Source organism: Triturus cristatus, chromosome 2_2 (genome assembly GCF_964204655.1).
Source record: "Triturus cristatus chromosome 2_2, aTriCri1.1, whole genome shotgun sequence".
Taxonomy (NCBI): Eukaryota; Metazoa; Chordata; class Amphibia; order Caudata; family Salamandridae; genus Triturus; species Triturus cristatus.
Genome location: NC_140582.1, coordinates 50314102 through 50335600, shown reverse-complemented (window position 1 = coordinate 50335600; position 21499 = coordinate 50314102). Strand labels below are relative to the sequence as shown.

The 21499-nt window shown below is 48.6% G+C and overlaps 1 protein-coding gene across 2 annotated transcripts in view; it reads left to right on the top strand.

Moving 5' to 3' along the window:
* The window catches only part of LOC146861816 (CD5 antigen-like), a 417568-nt gene that overhangs the window by 311320 nt on the left and 84749 nt on the right, over positions 1-21499 (top strand). For both annotated transcript variants that reach the window (XM_085640970.1, XM_085640971.1), the window contains one exon: positions 11214-11528. In XM_085640970.1, coding sequence (XP_085497096.1) covers positions 11214-11528 — 315 coding nt within the window. The remainder of the gene's footprint in view (positions 1-11213; positions 11529-21499) is intronic.

Sequence of the window (21499 nt, the reverse complement as noted above, 5' to 3'; positions counted from 1 at the left end):
AGCGCTTCCCAACCGCAAGAACACAACCGAACCGAAGACCCTGCAATGCATCCTTCTCAACGTCTGATCCTTTCACAAACATGCCACCAAAATAAGTGACCTCCTCGACAGCACTACCCCGGACGTAGCATACTTTCCCGAAACCGGGACCAACAGCACTTCGGGACTGGACATCGCCATTCCCCAAGGATACGAGAACTCCAGGAAGGACCGCCCCACCCGCCTGGGAGGAGGACTGGCGATCGTCCATAATTCTACCCTCCACCTGAGCACACTCCCGACAAGCCCACAGACCTGATGGAACACTTTCACTTCAAGATACTAGCCAGCCCTACCTCCACCCTCCGAGGAACCCTCATCTACCAACCCCCTGGACACTGTGGACTTTTCACCAACTCCATCACGGACACCATCGCCCCGCATGCCATCGCGTCCACCAACTACACCCTACTGGGAGACCTCAACTTCCACCTCGACAACCAACTGGACCGCAGCACCACATCCCTCCTGGACAACCTCCACAACATTGGACTCCACCAGATTATGACCGAACCCATGCACTAAGCAGGACACACCCTCAACCCCCTCTTCACAACAGGAAACTCCATCACCTTCAGCCACACCACAGGACCTACCATCGATGCGTCCACTTCATCTTCAAAACACCCACCATCCACAGAGACCAGCAACTGCTCCCACAAAGAAACTGGACTAGAATCACAGACGACCAGCTAACCTCATCACTCAGCAACTCCACCACAAACATCGTGGAAAACGATGACCCCAACACCGCAGCCCGAACCCTGCACAGATAGATCTTCAACAGCACCATAGCCCCCCTCAAGAAAAACAACAACACCCACGCCGAGAAAGGTAGATGGTTTACCACCGAACTTCGAGAGTCCAGACGCACTTGCCGCCATCTCGAAAAGGCCTGGAGGAACACCAAATCCACAGAAGCCCACAACAACTTCAGAGCCGCCACCAACGCTCACCACCAACTCATCAGAAAAACGAGGAAAAAAGTGATTGAAGACAGAATCTTCACTCATGCACACAACAGCAAAGAACTCTTCAACATCATCAAGGAGTTCTCCCAACCACCAGCGAGTCCACTGACGTCCCTCCCTCACAAGACCTCTGCGTCAAACTTAGCATCTTTTTTCCTCTGACCCCTGACCCTCCTGGTAGGTCGCTCCCCCTCCACACAGCTCCGCATGTGTGCCTCTGCCCCAGCTGCCGCTATTAAAGATCTCGCCGTAAGTGTACCTTCTCCGCTTCTGTGCCCCGTTGTTTTTGCCTCCTGTGCCATCGTTTTCCCCCCTTTTTGCGCCCTGATTCTTGCCTTCTGTACCACTTTTACCCCCCTTTTCTGTGCCCCCATTTTGACTTCTGTGCCACTGTTTCCCCCCCTTTTCTGTGCCCCCATTTTGACTTCTGTGCCACTGTTACTCCCCTTTCTTCGCCCCCATTTTGACCTCTGTGCCACTGTTTTCCCCCCTTTTTGTGCCCCCATTTTGATTTCTGTACCACTGTTACTCCCCTTTCTTCACCCCCATTTTGACCTCTGCACCACTGTTTTCCCCCCTTTTTGTGCCCCATTTTGATTTCTGTACCACTGTTACCCCCCTTTCTGTGCCCCCATTTTGACTTCTGTGCCACTGTTAACCCTCTTTTTTGCACCCCCATTTTTGATTTCTGTACCCTCGTCTCCCCCGCCGCTGTGCACCCTGCAGCCCCGCCCCCCTGACTACCCACTGCCCATTCGCTGATCCCGCCTCCCAGCTGCTCCTCCCTCCAACCTCCCCATATATGCCGGACGCTGCGCGGTGAGGAGAGCGACCCCTGACCCTCCTGGTAGGTCGCTCCCCCTCCGCACAGCTCTGCCTGTGTGCCTCTGCCCCAGCTGCTGCTGTTAAAGATCTCGCCGTAAGTGTACCTCCTCCGTTTCTGTGCCCCATTGTTTTCACCTCCTGTGCCATCGTTTTCCCCTCTTTTTGCACCCTGATTCTTGCCTTCTGTACCACTGTTACCCTCCTTTTTGCGCCCCCATTTTGACTTCTGTGCCACTGTTTTCCCCCTTTTTCTGTGCCCCATTTTGACTTCTGTGCCACTGTTACCACCTTTCTGTGCCCCCATTTTGACCTCTGCACCACTGTTTTCCCCCTTTTCTGTGCCCCCATTTTGACTTCTGTACCACTGTTTTTCCCCTTTTCTGTTCCCCCATTTTGACTACTGTACCACTGTTACCCCCCTTTTTTGCACCCCCATTTTTGATTTCTGTACCCTCGTCTCCCCCGCCGCTGTGCACCCTGCAGCCCCGCCCCCCTGACTGCCCACTGCCCATTCGCTAATCCCGCCTCCCAGCTGCTCCTCCCTCCAACCTCCCCATATATGCCGGACGCTGCGCGGTGAGGAGAGCGACCCCTGACCCTCCTGGTAGGTCGCTCCCCCTCCGCACAGCTCTGCCAGTGTGCCTCTGCCCCAGCTGCTGCTGTTAAAGATCTCGCCGTAAGTGTACCTCCTCCGTTTCTGTGCCCCATTGTTTTCACCTCCTGTGCCATCGTTTTCCCCCCTTTTTGCACCCTGATTCTTGCCTTCTGTACCACTGTTACCCTCCTTTTTGCGCCCCCATTTTGACTTCTGTGCCACTGTTTTCCCCCTTTTTCTGTGCCCCATTTTGACTTCTGTGCCACTGTTACCACCTTTCTGTGCCCCCATTTTGACCTCTGCACCACTGTTTTCCCCCTTTTCTGTGCCCCCATTTTGACTTCTGTACCACTGTTTTTCCCCTTTTCTGTTCCCCCATTTTGACTACTGTACCACTGTTACCCCCCTTTTTTGCACCCCCATTTTTGATTTCTGTACCCTCGTGTCCCCAGCCACTGTGCACCCTGCAGCCCCGCCCCCCTGACTGCCCAATCGCTGATCCCGCCTCCCAGCTGCTCCTCCCTCCCACCTCCCCATATATGCCGGACGTTGCGCGGCCGCGCCGCTGGCGCCGAAGGTGCGCCTAACGCAAGCCCGTCTGTGTCCGCCCGCGCCTGGACTGCACCCAGCACCAGGAACCCTGGCCCCTGCACACACCATGACGGCCGCCTCCGCTACGACTCCAGCACCCTCCACCCACTCAACGCCAGGCGATCACGCACCTGCTGCCTGGCCGTCCCGAAGCGCACCCAAGGACCCTTCTCCTGCCAGAACTGCAGCTTCACCAGCATCCGGCCCGCCAACCCGCCCAACATGGAAACAAACTTCCTCAGATCTATCCTGCTCAACACCCGCTCTGCCCGCAAACACGCCATCGAACTCTGGGACCTACTCGACTCCACCTCCCCAGATGTCACCTTCCTGATGGAGACCTGGCTGACCCCCTCCTCGGCACCCGACATCGCCATAGCCATCCGGGAAGGCTACAAGATCACCCGCAAGGAGCGCACCAACGGAACAGGAGGAGGAATCGCCATTGTCCACAGGAACACTCTCAAAGTCTCGACACACGCCGACGACACCCTCAGCACCGCCGAACACCTCCACTTCCAGATCCACACCGACCCCAACACCACCCTCAGAGGCACCCTCATCTACAGAACCCCCGGCCCCTGACCGCAGTTCAGCGATTCCATCACTGACCTCGTCAGCACACACGCCCTCGCCTCCATGGACTACATCCTCCTCGGTGACCTGAACTTCCACCTCGAGAACAACAACGACCCCAACTCCTCCACCCTGATTGACAACCTCGGACTCAGACAACTCGTCACAGCACCCACACATTCCACTGGCCACAAGCTTGACCCCATATTCTCAGCAAGCACCCACGTCTTCTTCGACTGCACCACCGAACTCCACTGGACCGACCACCGCTGCATCCACTTCACCTTCCGGAAACCCACCACACACCACCACACCCAGCAGATGCCTCACCACAGCTGGGGCAAGATCATCGAAGACCAGCTAACCGCCGCCCTCACCCAGAACCCACCCACAGACCCAACCGACCCCGACTCCGCAGCCCATAACCTCAGACAGTGGATCAATGACTGCGCCAACACCCTCGCCCCGCTCAAGAAACACCCCAACACCCACACCAGCAAGAGTCAGCTGGTTCACCGAAGACCTCCAGGTCTCCAAGCGAACCTGCCGAAAACTAGAAAAAAACTGGACCCGCGAAAGAACACTGTAAAGCTACACAGCCCACAGGAAAGCCACCCACCTACATCACCAACTCATCAGATCCGCCAAAAGGTCCGCCTTCAGAGACCACCTCGACAACAACGCACACAACAGCAAAGAGCTCTTCAGGATCGTGAAGAAACTCTCCAACCCAAACTCCAACACCAACGACATGCCGGCATCACAAGACCTGTGCGTCTCGCTGGCCACCTTCTTCCATTGCAAGATTGCAGACATCCATGACAGCTTCGACGCCATCACCATCCCGACAACAGCTGACACCCCCGCTCCCACGACCACCACCCGCACCAACCGCCTGCTCGCCTGGATCAACACCAATGACGACGACACCATCAAGATCATGAACACCGTCCACTCCGGATCCCCGGAAGATCCCTGCCCACACCACATTTTCAACAAAGCCAGTAGGACCATCGCACCCCACCTTTGGAAAACCATCAACATCTCCTTCGAGACAGTGACCTTCTTGGAGAGCTGGAAGCACGCAGAGATCAACGCCTTACTAAAGAAGCCCAAGGCGGACCCCAAGGACCTCAAGAACTTCTGACCGTCTCCCTGCTCCTGTTCCCGGCGAAGGTTATCGAAAAGGCTGTCAACAAACAACTGACCAGCTTCCTTGAAGAGAACAACATCCTGGACCCATCCCAGTCAGGGTTCCACAGCAACGAAACTGCCCTCATCGCTGTCACCGACGACATCAGGATCATGCTCGACAACGGAGAAACCGCTGCCCTGATTCTCCTGGACCGGTCAGCCGCCTTCGACACAGTCTGCCACCGCACACTAAGAGAATGCCTCCACGACGCCAGAAGGCCCTGGACTGGACCACCTCCTTCCTCTCCAGAAGAACCCAGAGCGTCCGCCTGCCCCCCTTCTGCTCCAAAGCCACCGAGATCATCTGCGGCATACCTCAAGGCTCATCTCTCAGCCCAACGTTATTCAACGTCTACATGGCACCACCCACCCACGTCGCCCGACTGCATGACCTAAACATCATCTCCTACGCCGACGACACCCAGCTGATCCTCTCGCTCACCAAGGACCCCCACACCACCAAAACCAACCTCCACGAAGGAATGAAGGCCATCGCCGACTGGATGAGGAACAGCCGACTGAAGCTGAACTTGGACAAGACGGAGGTCCTCATCCTCGGCTCCACCCACTCGGCCTGGGCCGACTCCTGGTGGCCGACGGCACTAGGAGCACCCCCTACACCCACCAACCATGCATGAAACCTAGGGGTCATCCTCGACTCCACACTCTCAATGTCAAGGCAGGTCAATGCCGTCTCCTCCTCCTGCTTCAACACCCTCTGCATGCTTCGCAGGATCTTCAAGTGGATCCCCACCGAAACTAGAAGGACGGTCACACAGGCCCTCGTCAGCACAGACTGGACAACGGCAACGCACTCTACGCAGGAGCCCCGGCCAAACTCCTGAAACGACTCCAATGCATCCAGAACGCCTCAGCTCGCCTGATCCTGGACATCCCCCGCCACAGCCACATCACACCCCACCTGCAAGACCTACACTGGCTCCCCATCAACAAGAGGATGACCTTCAAGCTCCTCACTGACGCACACAAGGCACTCCACGACACCGGACCAGCGTACCTCAACAGATGACTCAGCCTCTACACCCCGCCCGCCAGCTCCGCTCCGCAGACCTTGCCCTCGCCACCATCCCCCGCATCCAAAGAGTGACCACCGGCGGCAGATCATTCTCCCACCTTGCCGCCAAGACATGGAACACCCTCCCCATCCGCCTACGGCAGACCGAAGACCTTCTATCCTTCAGGAGACTCTTCAAGACCTGGCTCTTCGAACAGTAGCAGCATCCCCCCCAGCGCCTTGAGACCCTCACAGGTATGTAGTGCGCTTTACAAATGCTATGATTGATTGATTTACACCACAAAATCAAGAGCATCTACGACAACTTCGACGAAGACAGCCAACACACTGAACCCTCACCAACCACCACCGACACCCTGAAGCCAGAGATCGACAACTGGACAGCCCTCAGCACCAAAGACACACTGAAGGCGATTAAGTCAATCCACTCTGGAGCCCCCACGGACCCCTGCAACACCACATTTTCAACAGAGCCGCCAACACCATTGAACCCATGCTCTGCCACACCATCAGTTTCTCCTTGGGAACTGCCTCATTTCCCAACCACTGGAAACATGCCGAGATTAACCCCCTCCTGAAGAAGCCCTCGGCGGACCCCACCGTCCTCAAAAACTACAGACCCATCTCCCTGCTCCCGTTCCCAGCGAAAGTCATCGAGAAAGCCATCAAGAGCCAACTCGCCACATTCATCGAAGAGCACAACATCCTCGACTCCTCCCAATCTGGCTTCAGAAAGAACCACAGTACGGAAATCTCCTTCCTCGCCGCAATAGATGACATCCGGACCCTACTTGACAAAGGAGAAACAGCAGCCCTCATCCTCCTCGATTTCTCAGTGGCGTTCGACACAGTCTCTCACTGCACTCTAATACGCAGACTCCACGACTCAGGGATCCAAGACAAGGCCCTCAACTGGATCTGCTCCTTCCTCTCTGGAAGGATGCAGCAGGTCAGACTCCTCCATTTCCTCTCAGACCCTACACCTACCACCTGTGGAGTCCACCAGGGGTCCTCCCTCAGCCCTACGCTCTTCAACGTCTACATGGCTCCGCTCGCCCCCATCATCAGAACCTACGGACTCAACATTGTGTCATACGCAGACGACACCCAACTCATCCTCTCCCTATCCAACGAACCCAACACCTCCAGACACAACTTCCGAGAAGACGTGGAAGTCGTTGTCAAATGGATAAAAAACAGCTGCCTACAACTAAACACCAACAAAATGGAAGTACTCATCATGGGCCCAAACCCCGATGCCTGGAACGGCACCTAGTGGCCCCTCATCCTCAGAATCCCGCCCACCCCCACGGACCATGTACGCAACCTGGGAATCACCCTGGGCACAGAACTCAAAATGGACCACCAGATCAACTCTGACTCGTCCTTCTGCTTCCACACCCTCCGCCTCCTATGTAAGACCTTCCAATGGATCCCCTCAAAAACAGAAAGACTGTCACTCACACCCTGGTCACCAGCAGACTTGACTATGGCAACGCACTCTATGCCTGAATAAACAAAAACCTTACCCGCAAGCTACAGAACATCCAAAATGCTGCTGCAAGACTGGTCCCCAGCCTGTCAAGACACTGCCACGTCTCCCAGCATCTGCGCACACTCCACTGGCTCCCCATCGAAGCTAGAGCCACCTTCAAGATGCTCACCCATGCTCACAAGGCCCTCCACGACACAGGACCAGTATACCTGAACAGTCGACTCAAATTCCACGTACCCCAAAGGACCCTACGATCAGCCCAGCTCTCCTATGCCGTGGTCCCCCGCACCAGAAAGACCAGATCAGGAGACCCCTCCTTCTGCTTCCTTGCAGCCAGAGCCTGGAATTACGTTCTGCTCCACCTCAGACAGACATCGCTCCCCATCTTCGCAAGAAACCTCAAAACCTGGCTCTTAGACAGACACCCTCCTTGATGGACTGGAACCTGCGACCCCCCACCCAGCACCTTGAGACCCTTGACTGGTGAGTAGTCATGCTTAACAAACACCTGATTGATTGATGGATTGATTGCGATGCTGCACTCTCACATTGTGGGATGATGCACTCTTACTATCATTATAGGATGTCGTACTCTCACATTGTGGTATGCTGCACTCTTTATATCATTGCAGGATGCTGCACTCTTACTATCATTGTGAGGTGTCGCACTCTCACATAGTGGAACACCACACTCTTGCTACTATTGTGGAATGCCACACTCTCACATTGTATGATGCTGCATTCTTACTATCATTCTGGGATGCCACACTCTCGCATTGTGGGATGCTGCACTCTTAATATCATTATGGGATGTCTTACTCTCACTATCATTGTGGTGTGCCGCATTTTCACATTGTGGGATGTCACACTCTTACTATCATTGTGAGATGCCACTCTATTAATATCATTGTGGGATGTTGCACTCTTACTATCATTGTGGGATTCCTCACTCTTACTATCATTGTGGGATGTTGCACGCTCACATTGTGGGATGCCGCACTCTTAATATCTTTGCAGGATGCTGCACTCTCACATTGTGGGATGCCACACTCTTAATATCTTTGCAGGATGCTGCACTCTCACATTATGGAAAGCCGCACTAATTATGGGATGCCACTATTTCACACTATGGGATGCCACACTCGTACTATCATTGTGTTATGCCACACTCTTACTATAATATCTTAATATCTTTGTAGGATGCCGCACTCTCACATTGTGGAAATCCGCACTCTTACTGTAATTATGGGATGCCACACTCATATTATCATTGTGGGATGACACACTCTTACTATCATTCTGGGATGCTGCACTGATATTATTATTGTGAGATGCCACACTCTCACATTGTGGGTTATTGTACTCTTACTATCATTATCGGATGCTGCACTCTCACATTGTTGGATGACAAACTCTTACTATCACTGTGGCTGCCGCATTCTCACTATCATTTCAGATGCCACACTCTCACTATAATTTCAGCTGCCACATGATCACAATCACTGTGGGATGCTACACTCTTAGATTGGGGAATGCTGCTCTCTGCTATCATTCTGGGATGCTGCACTATTACGTTGTGAGATGCCACACTCTTACCATTTTTGTGGGATGATGCACTCATACTATCATGTGGGATGCCGCACTCCTACTAACATTGTGGGATGACACATTATTACATTGTGGGATGCTGCAGCCTAATTATCATTGTGGGATGCTGCACTTTTACTATCATTGTAGAATGCAGCACTCTCACATTGTGGGACACCGCACTCTGGCTAACATTGTGGAATGCCGCACTTTCACATTGTAGGATGCCGCATTCTTACTATCATTCTGGGATGCCAAACTCACACGTTGTGGAATGCTGCACTCTTAATATCATTTTGGGGTACCATACTCTCACTCTCATTGTGTGATGCTTCACTCTTAGTATCATAGTGGGATGCTGCACTCTTACTATCATTGTGGTATGCCACATTCTCACATTGTAGGATGTCACACTCTTACTATCATTGTGAGATGCTTCACTATTAATACCATTGTGGGATGTCAAAGTCTTACTATCATTGTGGGATGCCGCACTCTTACTATCATTGTGGGATATTGCACTCTCACATTGTGGGATGCCGCACTTTTAATATCTTTGCAGGATGCTGCACTCCCACATTGTGGAAAGCCGCACTAATTATGGGATGCCGATATTTCACACTGTGGGATGCCACACTCGTACTATCATTGTGTTATGCCAAACTCTTACTATCATTGCGGGATGCCATATTGATACTATCATTGTGGGATGCAACACTCTCACATTGTTGGATGCTGCACTCTTACTATCATTGTCAGATGCCGCACTCTCACATTGTGGGATAATGCACTCTTACTATCATTGTGGGATGCTGCAATCTTAATGACATTGTAGAATTCCACACTCTTTCTCTTATTGTTGGATGCCGCACTCTCACTATCATTATGGATGTCGCATTCAGACTATCATTTCAGATGCCACACTCTCACTTACATTTTTGATGCTGCACTATCACTATTACTGTGGGATGCCACACCCTTACATTGTGGGATGCTGCACTCGTGCTATCATTCTGGGATGCTGCACTCTCACATTGTGGGAAGCCACACTCTTACTATCATTGTGAGATGTCGCACTCTCACATTGTGGGATGACACTCTCTTACTATCATTGTGGGATGCCGCACTTCTAAAACCATTGTAGAATGCTTGACTCTTTCTATTGTTAGCGGATGCCACACTCTCGCTATCATTGTGGATGCCGCACTCTCACTATCATTTCAGATGCCGCACTCTCACTATCATTGTGGGAAGCTGCACTCTTACTATCATTGTGGGATGCTGCACTCTTAGTATCATTGTGAGATGCCACACCGTTATTATCATTGTGGGATACTACTAAGGGTGGGCGTAGTTCGCGAAGTAGCACTTCGCGAAGCTACGCAAAGTAAAGTTCGCACTACGCGAGCTACGCGTAGCACTTCGCGAACTGCGTAGTAACATGTTCGCACTGTGCAAGATGTTGTTTTCAATGATTGCACAGTGCGGACAAGCAACCGGCACTGTGCAATCATTGAAAATGGCATCTTGCACAGTGCGAGCTGTAGTTTTCTGCTGCTCGAGTAGATTTTTACTCGAGCGGCAGCTTTCTCAACGCGAACTGGTAGTTTCTCATCGCGAGCGGTCGCGAGCATACGCGACCCCTCGCAATGAGAAACCTGACCTCCTCGCGTTGGGAATCTCGCCGGGAGGTTTATTTTCCATGCTCGCGATCGCGAACAAGGAAAAAGTCTCGCTGGGATGTCATTTTGCTTGCTCGCGGTCGCCAACTTGACGTTGAGGACCGCGAGCAAGCAAAAAATGACCGCAGCACTACGCAACACTACGCTACGCGTGTTCGCACTGTGCTACGTGCAGTTCGCGTAGTGCGAAGTAGCGCGAACTTCGCAAACTACGCGAGCGTAGCGTAGTGCTTCGCCCAGGCCTAGATACTACATTCTTACTATCATTGTGGGCTGCCACACTCTCACTATCATTGTGGGATGCTGCTCTCTTACTATTTAGCTACAATTCAACTGAGCTTGAATAAAATGCAAATATTATGACCTTTTACCTGCTGTTCCTGCTCTAATTATTACCCATCTGTTAACAATGAGCTACAAAGGGACAGGACTTATGTTTCATTTGTTTGACATTTTTATTGATATATTCCCATTGTACATGTAGTGTTTGACTGATTTGTAATGATTTTTTTTAATCTTGCACAATTAAGGTACCTTGAACCTTTCAGAAAACGTAAAATGTCGACACATTACCTGATTTTGCCGCTGTTGCTTGATGTGTCATCTGCACATGTGTTTCCAGGTCCTGATGAGGTCCGGTTGGTTAACGGCACATCTGTCTGTTCTGGGAGAGTGAAGGTCAAACACAATGGAGTTTGGGGGACCGTGTGTGACGATTCCTGGGATCTGAATGATGCTTCAGTTGTCTGCAGACAGCTCGGATGTATTTCAGTGATAGAATATGAGCACAATCCAACCTTTGGAAGAAGTTCTCTGCCTGTGGGGATGAGCAATGTTCAATGCACAGGAGATGAGGCTGCTCTATGGAAGTGCCCACAACAAGGCTGGAAACACAATACCTGTCCTACAGGACGGGACGCTGGAGTGACCTGCACAGGTAAGGAATGGATTGGAATGCAAGTGAAATAAAGTTACCTTTCCTCAAAAAATTGAGTGAATGGACAGTGCAAGCACTCGCTTCAGCCTCTGTCTAAGGTAGCCTGGCCCCTTGCCATTCAAGGCCCTGAATGTCAGGACCAGGGCTTTAAACTGAATGCGTGAAGAAATAGGAAGCCAGTGAAGGTTCTTCAAATGGGGAGAGATCGAATGGCGGTAGGGGATGTTACAGATCAGCCTGGCCACCGCATTTTGGACCATCTGAAGACGGTGTAGGAGATATGCTGGTGTTCCCACGTAAAGGCTATTACAATAGTCCAGGTGGGACGTGATGAGAGCATGTACAATAGTTTTCAATGAATTAGTGGGCAGGTAGGGGGAAATCTTTTTTATCATGCGCAGTTTGCCAAAGCAGGCAGAAGTGACTTTATGAATTTGGGTTTTACCTAATAGTTCATTGTCAATTTGGATGCCTAGATTACGGGCCGTCTTGACCGGTACGGGGGGGGGGGGTTTAGTTCCGACAGCCACCATATTGAAGTAGGTAAAGGAGTTTTTTGGTTAAAAAAAAGCACCTCGGTTTTGTCGGTGTTTAGTTTCAGAGTGTTGGAGGTCATCCAGGATACGATATTGGAGAGGCAGGTTTTAAAGTTAGAGAGTCCTTTGTCAGAGTGGTCTTTGAAGGAGAAGATGAGCTGAGTATCATCAGCATATGAGACCACTCTGACTCCAGAGGCCTCTACCACCCTAGCCAAAGGTGACAGATAGACGTTAAAGTAGAGGGGGCTGAGCGCTGATCCCTGAGGGACTCTGCACCTGAGACTTTTTTTGTCTTTGGACATAAAGGGGTGGCACCACACCTGTTGCGTTCTGTCCGTAAGAAAGGATTTGATCCAGGCCAGAGGCGTGTCAAGAATCCATATATTGTAAAGTCTATCTAACAGTATGGAGTGAGAAACGGTGTCAAAGGCTGCGGACAGATCGAGGAGTACCAGCATGGCAACCTCGCCTTTGTCCACGCTTTCCCTAATAGTTTCGGAGACCTCCAGTAGTGCTGTCTCCGTACTGTAGCCGGATCCAAAACAGGATTGTGAGTCATGGAGAAGGTTTTGGGTCTCTAGATAGTCGGCCAGTTGCTCCTGTACGATTTTTTCTAATATTTTGGCTGGTTTGGGGAGAAGTGATATCGGACGATAGTTCGAGTAGATTGATGAATCAGCTTCTGCCTTTTTTAAGATAGGGATCAGCATGGCCTGTTTCCAAGTTATGGGGAATTGGCCGGTGGAGAGAGAAGAATTCCAGATAGAGATCAGAGGCAGAGCAATGGCAGGGACAAGGGTCGTGAACACCTGAGCAGGGACTGGGTCGAGAGGTGAGCCTGATTTGCACTGCTGTATCTTTACTAAGGCAGTGTCAAGTGTGATTTCTTTGAAGGCGTGAAAGAATATTGCATTGGAGGGGATAGGATTTTGAGGGGGGGTGCCCTCACTATCCCTATCTGAGGGCTTAAAAACGGAGAATATGTCGATGATTTTATTATGAAAGAAATCGGAGAGACCATCGCAGAGATCTTGGCTGGGCTTAGTAGGGCAGGTAAGGGTTGTAGGTTTAGTGAAGTTTTTCACAATTTGATATAATGTTTTGGTTGAGTTTTTAGCAATAGTGATTTTATCGGCAAAATAATCTTTCATAGTGGCCTTTTTTAGTGAGTGGAATTTATTCACAGCCGCTCTGTAGATAACCTTAGCAGAGGGATCATAAGTTAAACGCCAGCGGCGTTCAAGCTTTTTGCATTTACTTTTTTTCTCACGAAGCTTTGGGGAGAACCAAGGGGCAGAGGGTGTAGATCGAGCCGAGGAGAGGGGTTGTAAGGGGGCGATTGTGTCCCCTGCTGAGGAGAGGTATCTATTAAACTTCTCTATATCGGCGTTAAGATAAGCCGAGGCATGCCATTTCCGGTTGTCTAGTAAGCGCTCGATATTGTCACATGTGAGTTTGTTCCATTTTCTCCCCACGACCTCCTTTATACTGTCATTGGGTGGCTAGGGGACAGGGGACAAGGAAAATGGGATGAGGAAGTGGTCTGACCAGATCACGGGAAGTGGCTGCAGGGTTACGAGGGCCGGTAGATTCATAAATAGAAGGTCTAGGGTGTGACTTGCTTTATGCGTAGGACCCTGGATTCTCTGGTCTAGGTTTATACCCTCAAGAGTTTCTAATAGGGATCTCGTTTTCGGACAAGATATATCGTCAACATGTATGTTGAAATCACCTAAAATTGTAAAGTGGGGGTGTTTCAGGGATAGGTCGGCTAGCGTCGCTAGCAGCTCCGCGAGATGAGATGGTTGTGTGCCGGGAGGGTTGTAGATCAAAGCTCCTGCCAGGATCAGATGTGTATCGTCTGAAATGCTAAAATACATGGCTTCAATAGGGCCAGAATTAGCTAATTTCCTAGATGTGACGTTCCACTCTTTCCGCAATATTATGGCGATCCCCCCACCTACTTTGGAACCAGGTCGACTGAATCCTGTGAGGTGATAATCCAATGGAATTGCTAGGGTGATATCCGGATTGGAAGTATCTTTGAGCCAGGTCTCAGTCAGAAACATCAGGTCCCAACAGTGAGATGTAAGCGATAGCCAGATATCACTTGCGTGTTTTGGGAGGGATCGGCAGTTGAGAAGGCAGGCTTTTATTTTCCTAGTCGGAACTAAAGTGGCATTCACTGAACTGCGAGCGCGCGAGCCGTTAGATACATAGGCAAGCGAGAATGGGCAGTTCTGGCAAGAAAAGCGCTTAGTGAGCAGTAGTGAAGGGTTGCATTTGATATTGCCACAACAGGGTAGTGGTCTTAATGCAGATAGTTGCGACCTTGACAGGCATATACGCCTAGTAGGGGGGCCACCGATAGTCCTCCCGGCGCTGGTCGTGGCACAGGTGCGGACGGGCGCAGATGGCCTTGCCTTAGGCGCGCCTTCGGCGCGCCAGCGGTTCGCTCGCTGCGCAAACCCAGAAGTGCATCTCTTTAAATGTCTGACGCGCTGACCCCTGGCTCCACCCTCCCCGCGTGGTGATTGGCCGCCCTACCCTCCACAACAATCGGGCAAGCCTGTGGTGGACCGGGGTAGGAGCGGAGGGACCAGCACACAAAGAGGTACAATTTCAACTTTAAAAATGCGAGGAAGCTAAAAACACCTAGTTAAAAGCAGAGAATAAAAGCAGAGTAAACAGTGGCACACCTGTAACTGCTAGCGTGACTTAGTATCTAGCGCGTGTCCACAGCAAACAGACGGCAGCCTTGCCTTACATGGCTGACGCGCTGACACCTGGCTCCACCCTCCCCGCGTGGTGATTGGCCGCCCTACCCTCCACAACAATCGGGCAAGCCCGTGGTGGACCGGGGTAGGAGCGGAGTGACGAGCACACAAAGAGGTACAATTTCAATTTTAAAAATGCGAGGAAGCTAAAAACACTTAGTTAAAAGCAGAGAATAAAAGCAGAGTAAACAGCGGCACACCTGTAACTGCTAGCGTGACTTAGTATCTAGCGCGTGTCCACAGCAAATAGACGGCAGCCTTGCCTTACATGGCTGACGTGCTGACCCCTGGCTCCACCCTCCCCGCGTGGTGATTGGCCACCCTACCCTCCACAACAATCGGGCAAGCCCGTGGTGGACCGGGGTAGGAGCGGAGTGACGAGCACACAAAGAGGTACAATTTCAATTTTAAAAATGCGAGGAAGCTAAAAACACTTAGTTAAAAGCAGAGAATAAAAGCAGAGTAAACAGCGGCACACCTGTAACTGCTAGCGCGACTTAGTATCTAGCGCGTGTCCACGCATAACTACAGATGTAAGTTCTAGCCTGGCTTTCCTCTGAGAAACTCACAGATTCTCACCCAACACATAGGCAGCAGTCACCCTGAGACAGGCACTCTGGCACTGACTCTCACTTCTGCACCAAATTAACAGAGCACTCACTTGCCAGCACCTACACACACATCTAGCACCATTGAAGAGCATTCTGCAGATGGCCGCTAGATTCGCCGAAGTACTGAGGGATCCCTCCCACATCTGTCTAGAATGATCATTTCTCCACTTCTGAAAGTAACTAACGAGTCACCTCTTTAAGGAACTTCTTGATTTGCAGAATGGACACGTCTTACTGTCTCAGCACTGGAGTTTATCCCTGGAGTGATCCATTTACTGTCCCCCACAGTAAACTGAACTTCCTCCCTTCATGTATAGTGCTCAGCAGCTGTGTAGCTAGATTTACTCTCTATTGTTCCCCTACACATGAACATTGAGTCTGATACATGTCATGATTAACAATTATATTTATGTACACCAGAACAGTGTATTTACAGTGCTGTAATACTACGATCATTAGCACAGAAAACAAGACCTAGTCATGCATGTGGTACACCAAACACAGTACACCAAACCAACACAGTAAACAAAACACATTCACTTAGTATTAGCCTGTGCTCAGCACTGATTCCCATTAAGTGGTCCTCAATTATGACAGTAATGTTTTCCTACAGCTCTCTGACTCAGGCAGTAGACACCTGGATGCAAATGACACCTAAATGGTCTTTCAATATATCTGTGCCTAATGATGTTTGTTGGAAAAGGCCCCAGAGCATACATTAGATGGTAAATAGTATGGTATATGTGTGTGTGTGTATAGGGAGATGCTAACATCATGACTCACTGGAGTGAACATGTGGGATTCCCTCCATTCACAGTGGGAGGGGAGGAAGGAGATGTGTTCCTGTGTGAGGTTAGGACGACCTCTCACAATGCCTTTCCACTGCAAGATTAGGGATCTGGTTGTCTGAATGGATGGAACTGGATAAGGCTTCATTTCCGAAGTTCCTGCAGAAATTATACATGATGGAACAATCAGATAATGCATTTTCTCATTCCATTAAGGCGGATGCCATTCTGGCAATCTTAATTGGGAGAACATCACTGAATCCTGTGGATGGAGTTAAAACTGAGACCACAGGGAAGAAAGTAGTTTCAGCTTTGGGAAAGTTTTATTCCACCAAACTTTTTTCTTTAAAGATGGCACTAACACTTTTAGGTGGTGCAGTCCAGGGTTAGAGACTTTGATAAGTTATCAGAAGCCATTCATAAAGGTACGGACTGTGCAGAGTTATTGATGGCAACGGAACAACAATCACAATTTCACTTGACATAATCAAGACTAGAGCAATGTCAGCTGAGTCTGTGGATTCAGTGTGAAGGAATTTATGAAAGTGAAAGTGGAAATTAGAAGCATCAGAAAACTGCTTTCTTAAAGATTTCATTTGGTGGCAAAATGCTATTCGGATCTTAGCTTGATAGCGTGATTACTAAGGTATTTAAAAATCACAAGCATGCGGTTCCAGACAAAAACAAAACATCTTTGTCCTACCAGTTGGCCTGGTCCTACACATACCAATCTTCACTTAAGATAAATTATAGGAATTGTTCTGATTAAAAGATGAAGTATCAGCCAAGACAATCCTATACCAATGGTGAATAGTTGAAGCAAGCTTTAAGAAGAAGTGTTGATCACAATGGATCTTGCAGGATCTCTATGGGAGCAAGGATCCAGAACTTTTAAAAGATCCGGGAACCAAACTGTCTGATCAATGGGTTCTGGGTGTAATCTGAGAGGACTGTGCTATGGATTATGTGAAGTGGCCTCCAGACAAATGATTGGTTGTAACCCACATGCCAAAGAACAAAATGAAAAGGAAAGGGTACAGTCTTTACTAGACAAAGCTACAGTTGTGCTGGTCTCAAAAGAAGAGCCAGAAAAAAGATCGCATTAAATGTTGCTCCTAGTCAAGACAATTTCAGGGACTTCCAGACCAGTGCTAGACTTAAACTGGACTTTCAGAACAGTGTTAGACTTAAAGTGAGTGAACACATGAGTGAGAACTACACCCTTCCTCATGATGACTCTGCAACCAATCATTGCTTTAGTAAACAAGGTTGATTTTCTTACATCAATAGATTTGCAAGATACACATCGACATATTTTTATCAGACAATCTCACAAAGAGTTTATGATTCACCATAGAAGATCAACACTTCTAGTTCAGAGTGTTCCATTTTGGTTTAAAATCCTCACCTAGAATATTCGCAAAGGTGTTGGCACCTCTGGTCTACATCCTCTGTCAGGAGCAAGTTTATATACATCCAATTTTGGTCGACTGGTTAGTTCAAGCGGTATCAGAGGAACTAATGATTTGTCATACAGAAAAAGTGCTCAAAGTCTTACACAAACATATATTTATAATGAACAGGGAATAATCAAATGTATCCCCTTTATAGGATCCGTCCTTCATAGGTGCCAGCTTACAAATAGCTCTGGGTTGTGTTGTGTCATTGCCAGAACGGAGAATTCAATAGATCCATTCTCATGCAGAAAGCCTGATGTTTCAAAATTCCCCAAGAATAGTGTCTTGGGTGAAATTCTAAGGAGATTTAGAAAACACTCTATTTCTTGTGGCTTGGTCGAGATTCTCTCTTCATCAAATAATGAGGTTCCTGCTGAAAAATTGGTCTTCAGCTTCGCTAGATCCCAGAAAGAGAGTCATAATGAGTCAGGAGATAAAGGCAGATCTTTCATGATGGTTGGTGAGTGAGAACATACAGAAAGGTATCTGATTATCTCCCTCTCCATCTCTGGTGTACCACAGATACAAGTCTGTCAGATTGGAGACCTTCGTTGGGTCTACAACAAGAGTTAATGGACTATAACGCAAAGTCAAAAATCCTCCACCGAAGGGAGTGGGAGGCATTAATGAGAACCTTGAACAGTTTCACCAAATTCATTTGAGACAAGCATGTCCTGGGATTTTATCAATAGATGGGGGAACATGATCCCTCTTAGTGAGAAAAATATTAGACAAGGTCTTTGCCCGGGCACAGAATACAGTGTTCACTCTGCCTGAAATTTATGTTCAGGGGATGCAACATCGGAGTCTCGACAGTACTACAAGCCCCAGTAAGCCTTGTGAGGAGTCAAGAGGGAGGAATTCATCTCTATCCGAGTGCTACTTAACTGGAACAGTTTCTCCATGGTGTAGGACGCAACAATGGAGTTGGGGCAGCACGACAAGCCCCAATAAGCCCTGCAATGAGGCAGGGGGAGGAATTCAGTGTCAATCTGGCATTACTTAACTGGCACAGTTTCACAGTGGCACGGAATGTGTGCGAGACACACTCAAGCATGCGCCCCAACCAAGATCAGGCCAAGGCAGACCCATCTTCAACTGTCATCAGCCAGAAGAGGCCGGGCCAGGTTTCCCACATTGGTGGGAAGTAGTAAGTGCCTCCAGTTGTTTGTGGTGTATATCTGGATCCCTCTTCTTCAAGAGCATTAAGGAGAACTGCAATAATGGACTTTGTGCATTGTCTCAACTACACTTTCAAGCGTGCTATCTCTTCTTAAGTAGGGTCTGGGACAAGCTATAAGTCTAAGACTGATCAGTTTGCATTTAGAGTAGATATGGGAGACAAGGGACTCAGATTTTGTACATGTTTACAAAAGCCATAGAAGACTTTGTCTGGTCATTTATGCCGGATCTTTGGCCTATTGCTTCTTTGGGATTCTGGGGAGCCTACAGACTCAAACTATCTTTGGATTGCTGCCCTTAATTCTGAGGCTTTGACTAATTTTTTTGGGTAACATGGGGAAGAGGAAAGTGGAGGTAGTTAATGTGACTGATAAAAGCCTCAGAACTACCGGCACCATGTTATCTTTTTTAGATAATGCAGTGGGTGATTTCTCCTGTTGTGAAACAATTGATACAGACCTGCCAGGAGACAGATCTGACATTGGAAGAAGGGGATCGCACTGTTTTGGACGTTAATTTACAGGAATTTTCCAATAATTGTTGTCAGCAAGACACACAGGAATCACAGGTTACAGCTACTCCCTCTCATACACAAGTTTATGTTCCAATTTTAAAACAGAGGGTCTGGTGTGCAGAGGGGCCTAGGCCTAAAAAATAAAAAGGGGCCCTCTCCTTATAATCCACAAGTTGGCAATAAAACCAATATAGAGCCTAAAAGGTGTCAATTGACAGCTAAACAAGAGAACTATCTGATACAGGACTTTCTCCATAGTATGGAAACAGACATTTCTTACATATTTGAGACACTTATTCAAAGAATGGTTAAAGTGGAGGAAATGGTGGAGGCCTTGGGGAAATCTGTGCGGTCTCTACAGGAGCAGTCTGACAAGAAGCAGAATTTATGTTCCATTAACTTACCCTGTTTATATGATGTTCCTTCTAACAAAGTTGTTTTAATGGCTCTCATGCACCCCTAACATTTCAGTTCACACCAGGGAAGGGCATTCCAGGTAATACCAGGTCTAACCCCACTAGTTCTTTACCCTCCCCACAGCCGACTGGGGTTGAGGGAAAGTTTGCTATGGGTACTTTAGGTAAAGCCTCAGAGTCTGAGGGCTAAAGCAGAGACCAGCAAGCTTCATCTGGGCCTCTGTGGGGTTCTACACCTTCAGATGTTATTACAAATGTTCTCCCAACCTGTACCCTGTATGTTTTAGTTCTGACCAATGTAACACCCCTAAAGATACATGACCAGGAACATTTACAGCAGCTTATAAACACGATTGTCCACTGGCTTGTAGTTGAGGGTTTCTGTTAGTGACAGTCAGTCACTATTTGCTAAATTATAATGGCCCGAAGAGTGGGGTGGATTGGGATGCCCTGTCCTGGGGATTGTATAGTTGTCAGTTTTCAAAATGTTTTGTGGGCTGGCCTTATTCTGAAAATGTTTTGGCCTATTCCAACTACCCCTAACAGTATTTTAGTGCTCTCACCAGGATGTTTTATACACCTATTTACCAGGGGAAAAGTGGCAGAAGGCTCCATGTCAGGGAGATAGGTGGTTGTTGGTTCCTAACAATGCCTTGAATCAAGGGTCTAATTGTGATCTTAGTAATCGCTATAAACTGTTGAGTGGACATAATGACCAAGACTGACTGGAGCTGGGAACCAATAGAAATTAACCCACTAGAATGACAATTTCTCACAGGGGGCTTCAGGTATTAAGTTGGAATATTGCCGTGTGCAAAGAACATTTTGGGGACCCTGATTGGTCCAGGTTGTGTGATGTTTATGATATTATTCGTCTTCAGGGGATGTGGGATACATCAGGGACATTGTATTTAGATGGTTATGCTACTCCTGTTATAAATGCTGTCCTATCCCCTGGTCGGAGAGCTAGGGAAGGTCTTGCTACATTTATCTAATTGAATCTGAATTGCAAAATGGAAGTGGTTACTACACATTCTCCCCATCTTCTTGATGTCCTTCTCTCTTTTGAGAACAAATTTAGGATTTTATGTGTTCGTGTCTATGGGCCCGATTCACAGAACTAACTTAAGACAAAATCCTAAACTTACTACCATTGTGGCATTCACAGAAGGCACTTACTCATTTTGGTATTCACAGAAGGCACTTACTCATTTCGGTATTCACAGAAGTTAGGAGACCTAACTTTAGGACTCCTAAATACCTTCTGTGAATACCGAAAGTCTTAAAGTTAGGATTCTTCTCAGTTTAGGAGTCGTAAAGTTAGGACTCCTAACTTTACTACTCCTAAACTGAGAAAAATCCTGATTTGATGTGATCAAGACTGCCGTTGGGCAGTCGAAACGCGACAGGCTGGGCACTTGCTTTCTCAGAGACTTTGCACATGCACTTTAAAAATCTGCAACAATAAAGAAGAACTTATCTCCATAGTGCGGTCCGTACCTGTTTTTGTGATCGAGATTGGGATCATCTGCAGGATGGTGGTTATTATATATATATATATATATATATATATATATATATATATATATATATATATATATATATATATATATATATATATATATATATATCCAAACAACTCGCAATATAACTCCATTAAAGGAATTACGGGCGCAGACCTCTTGAA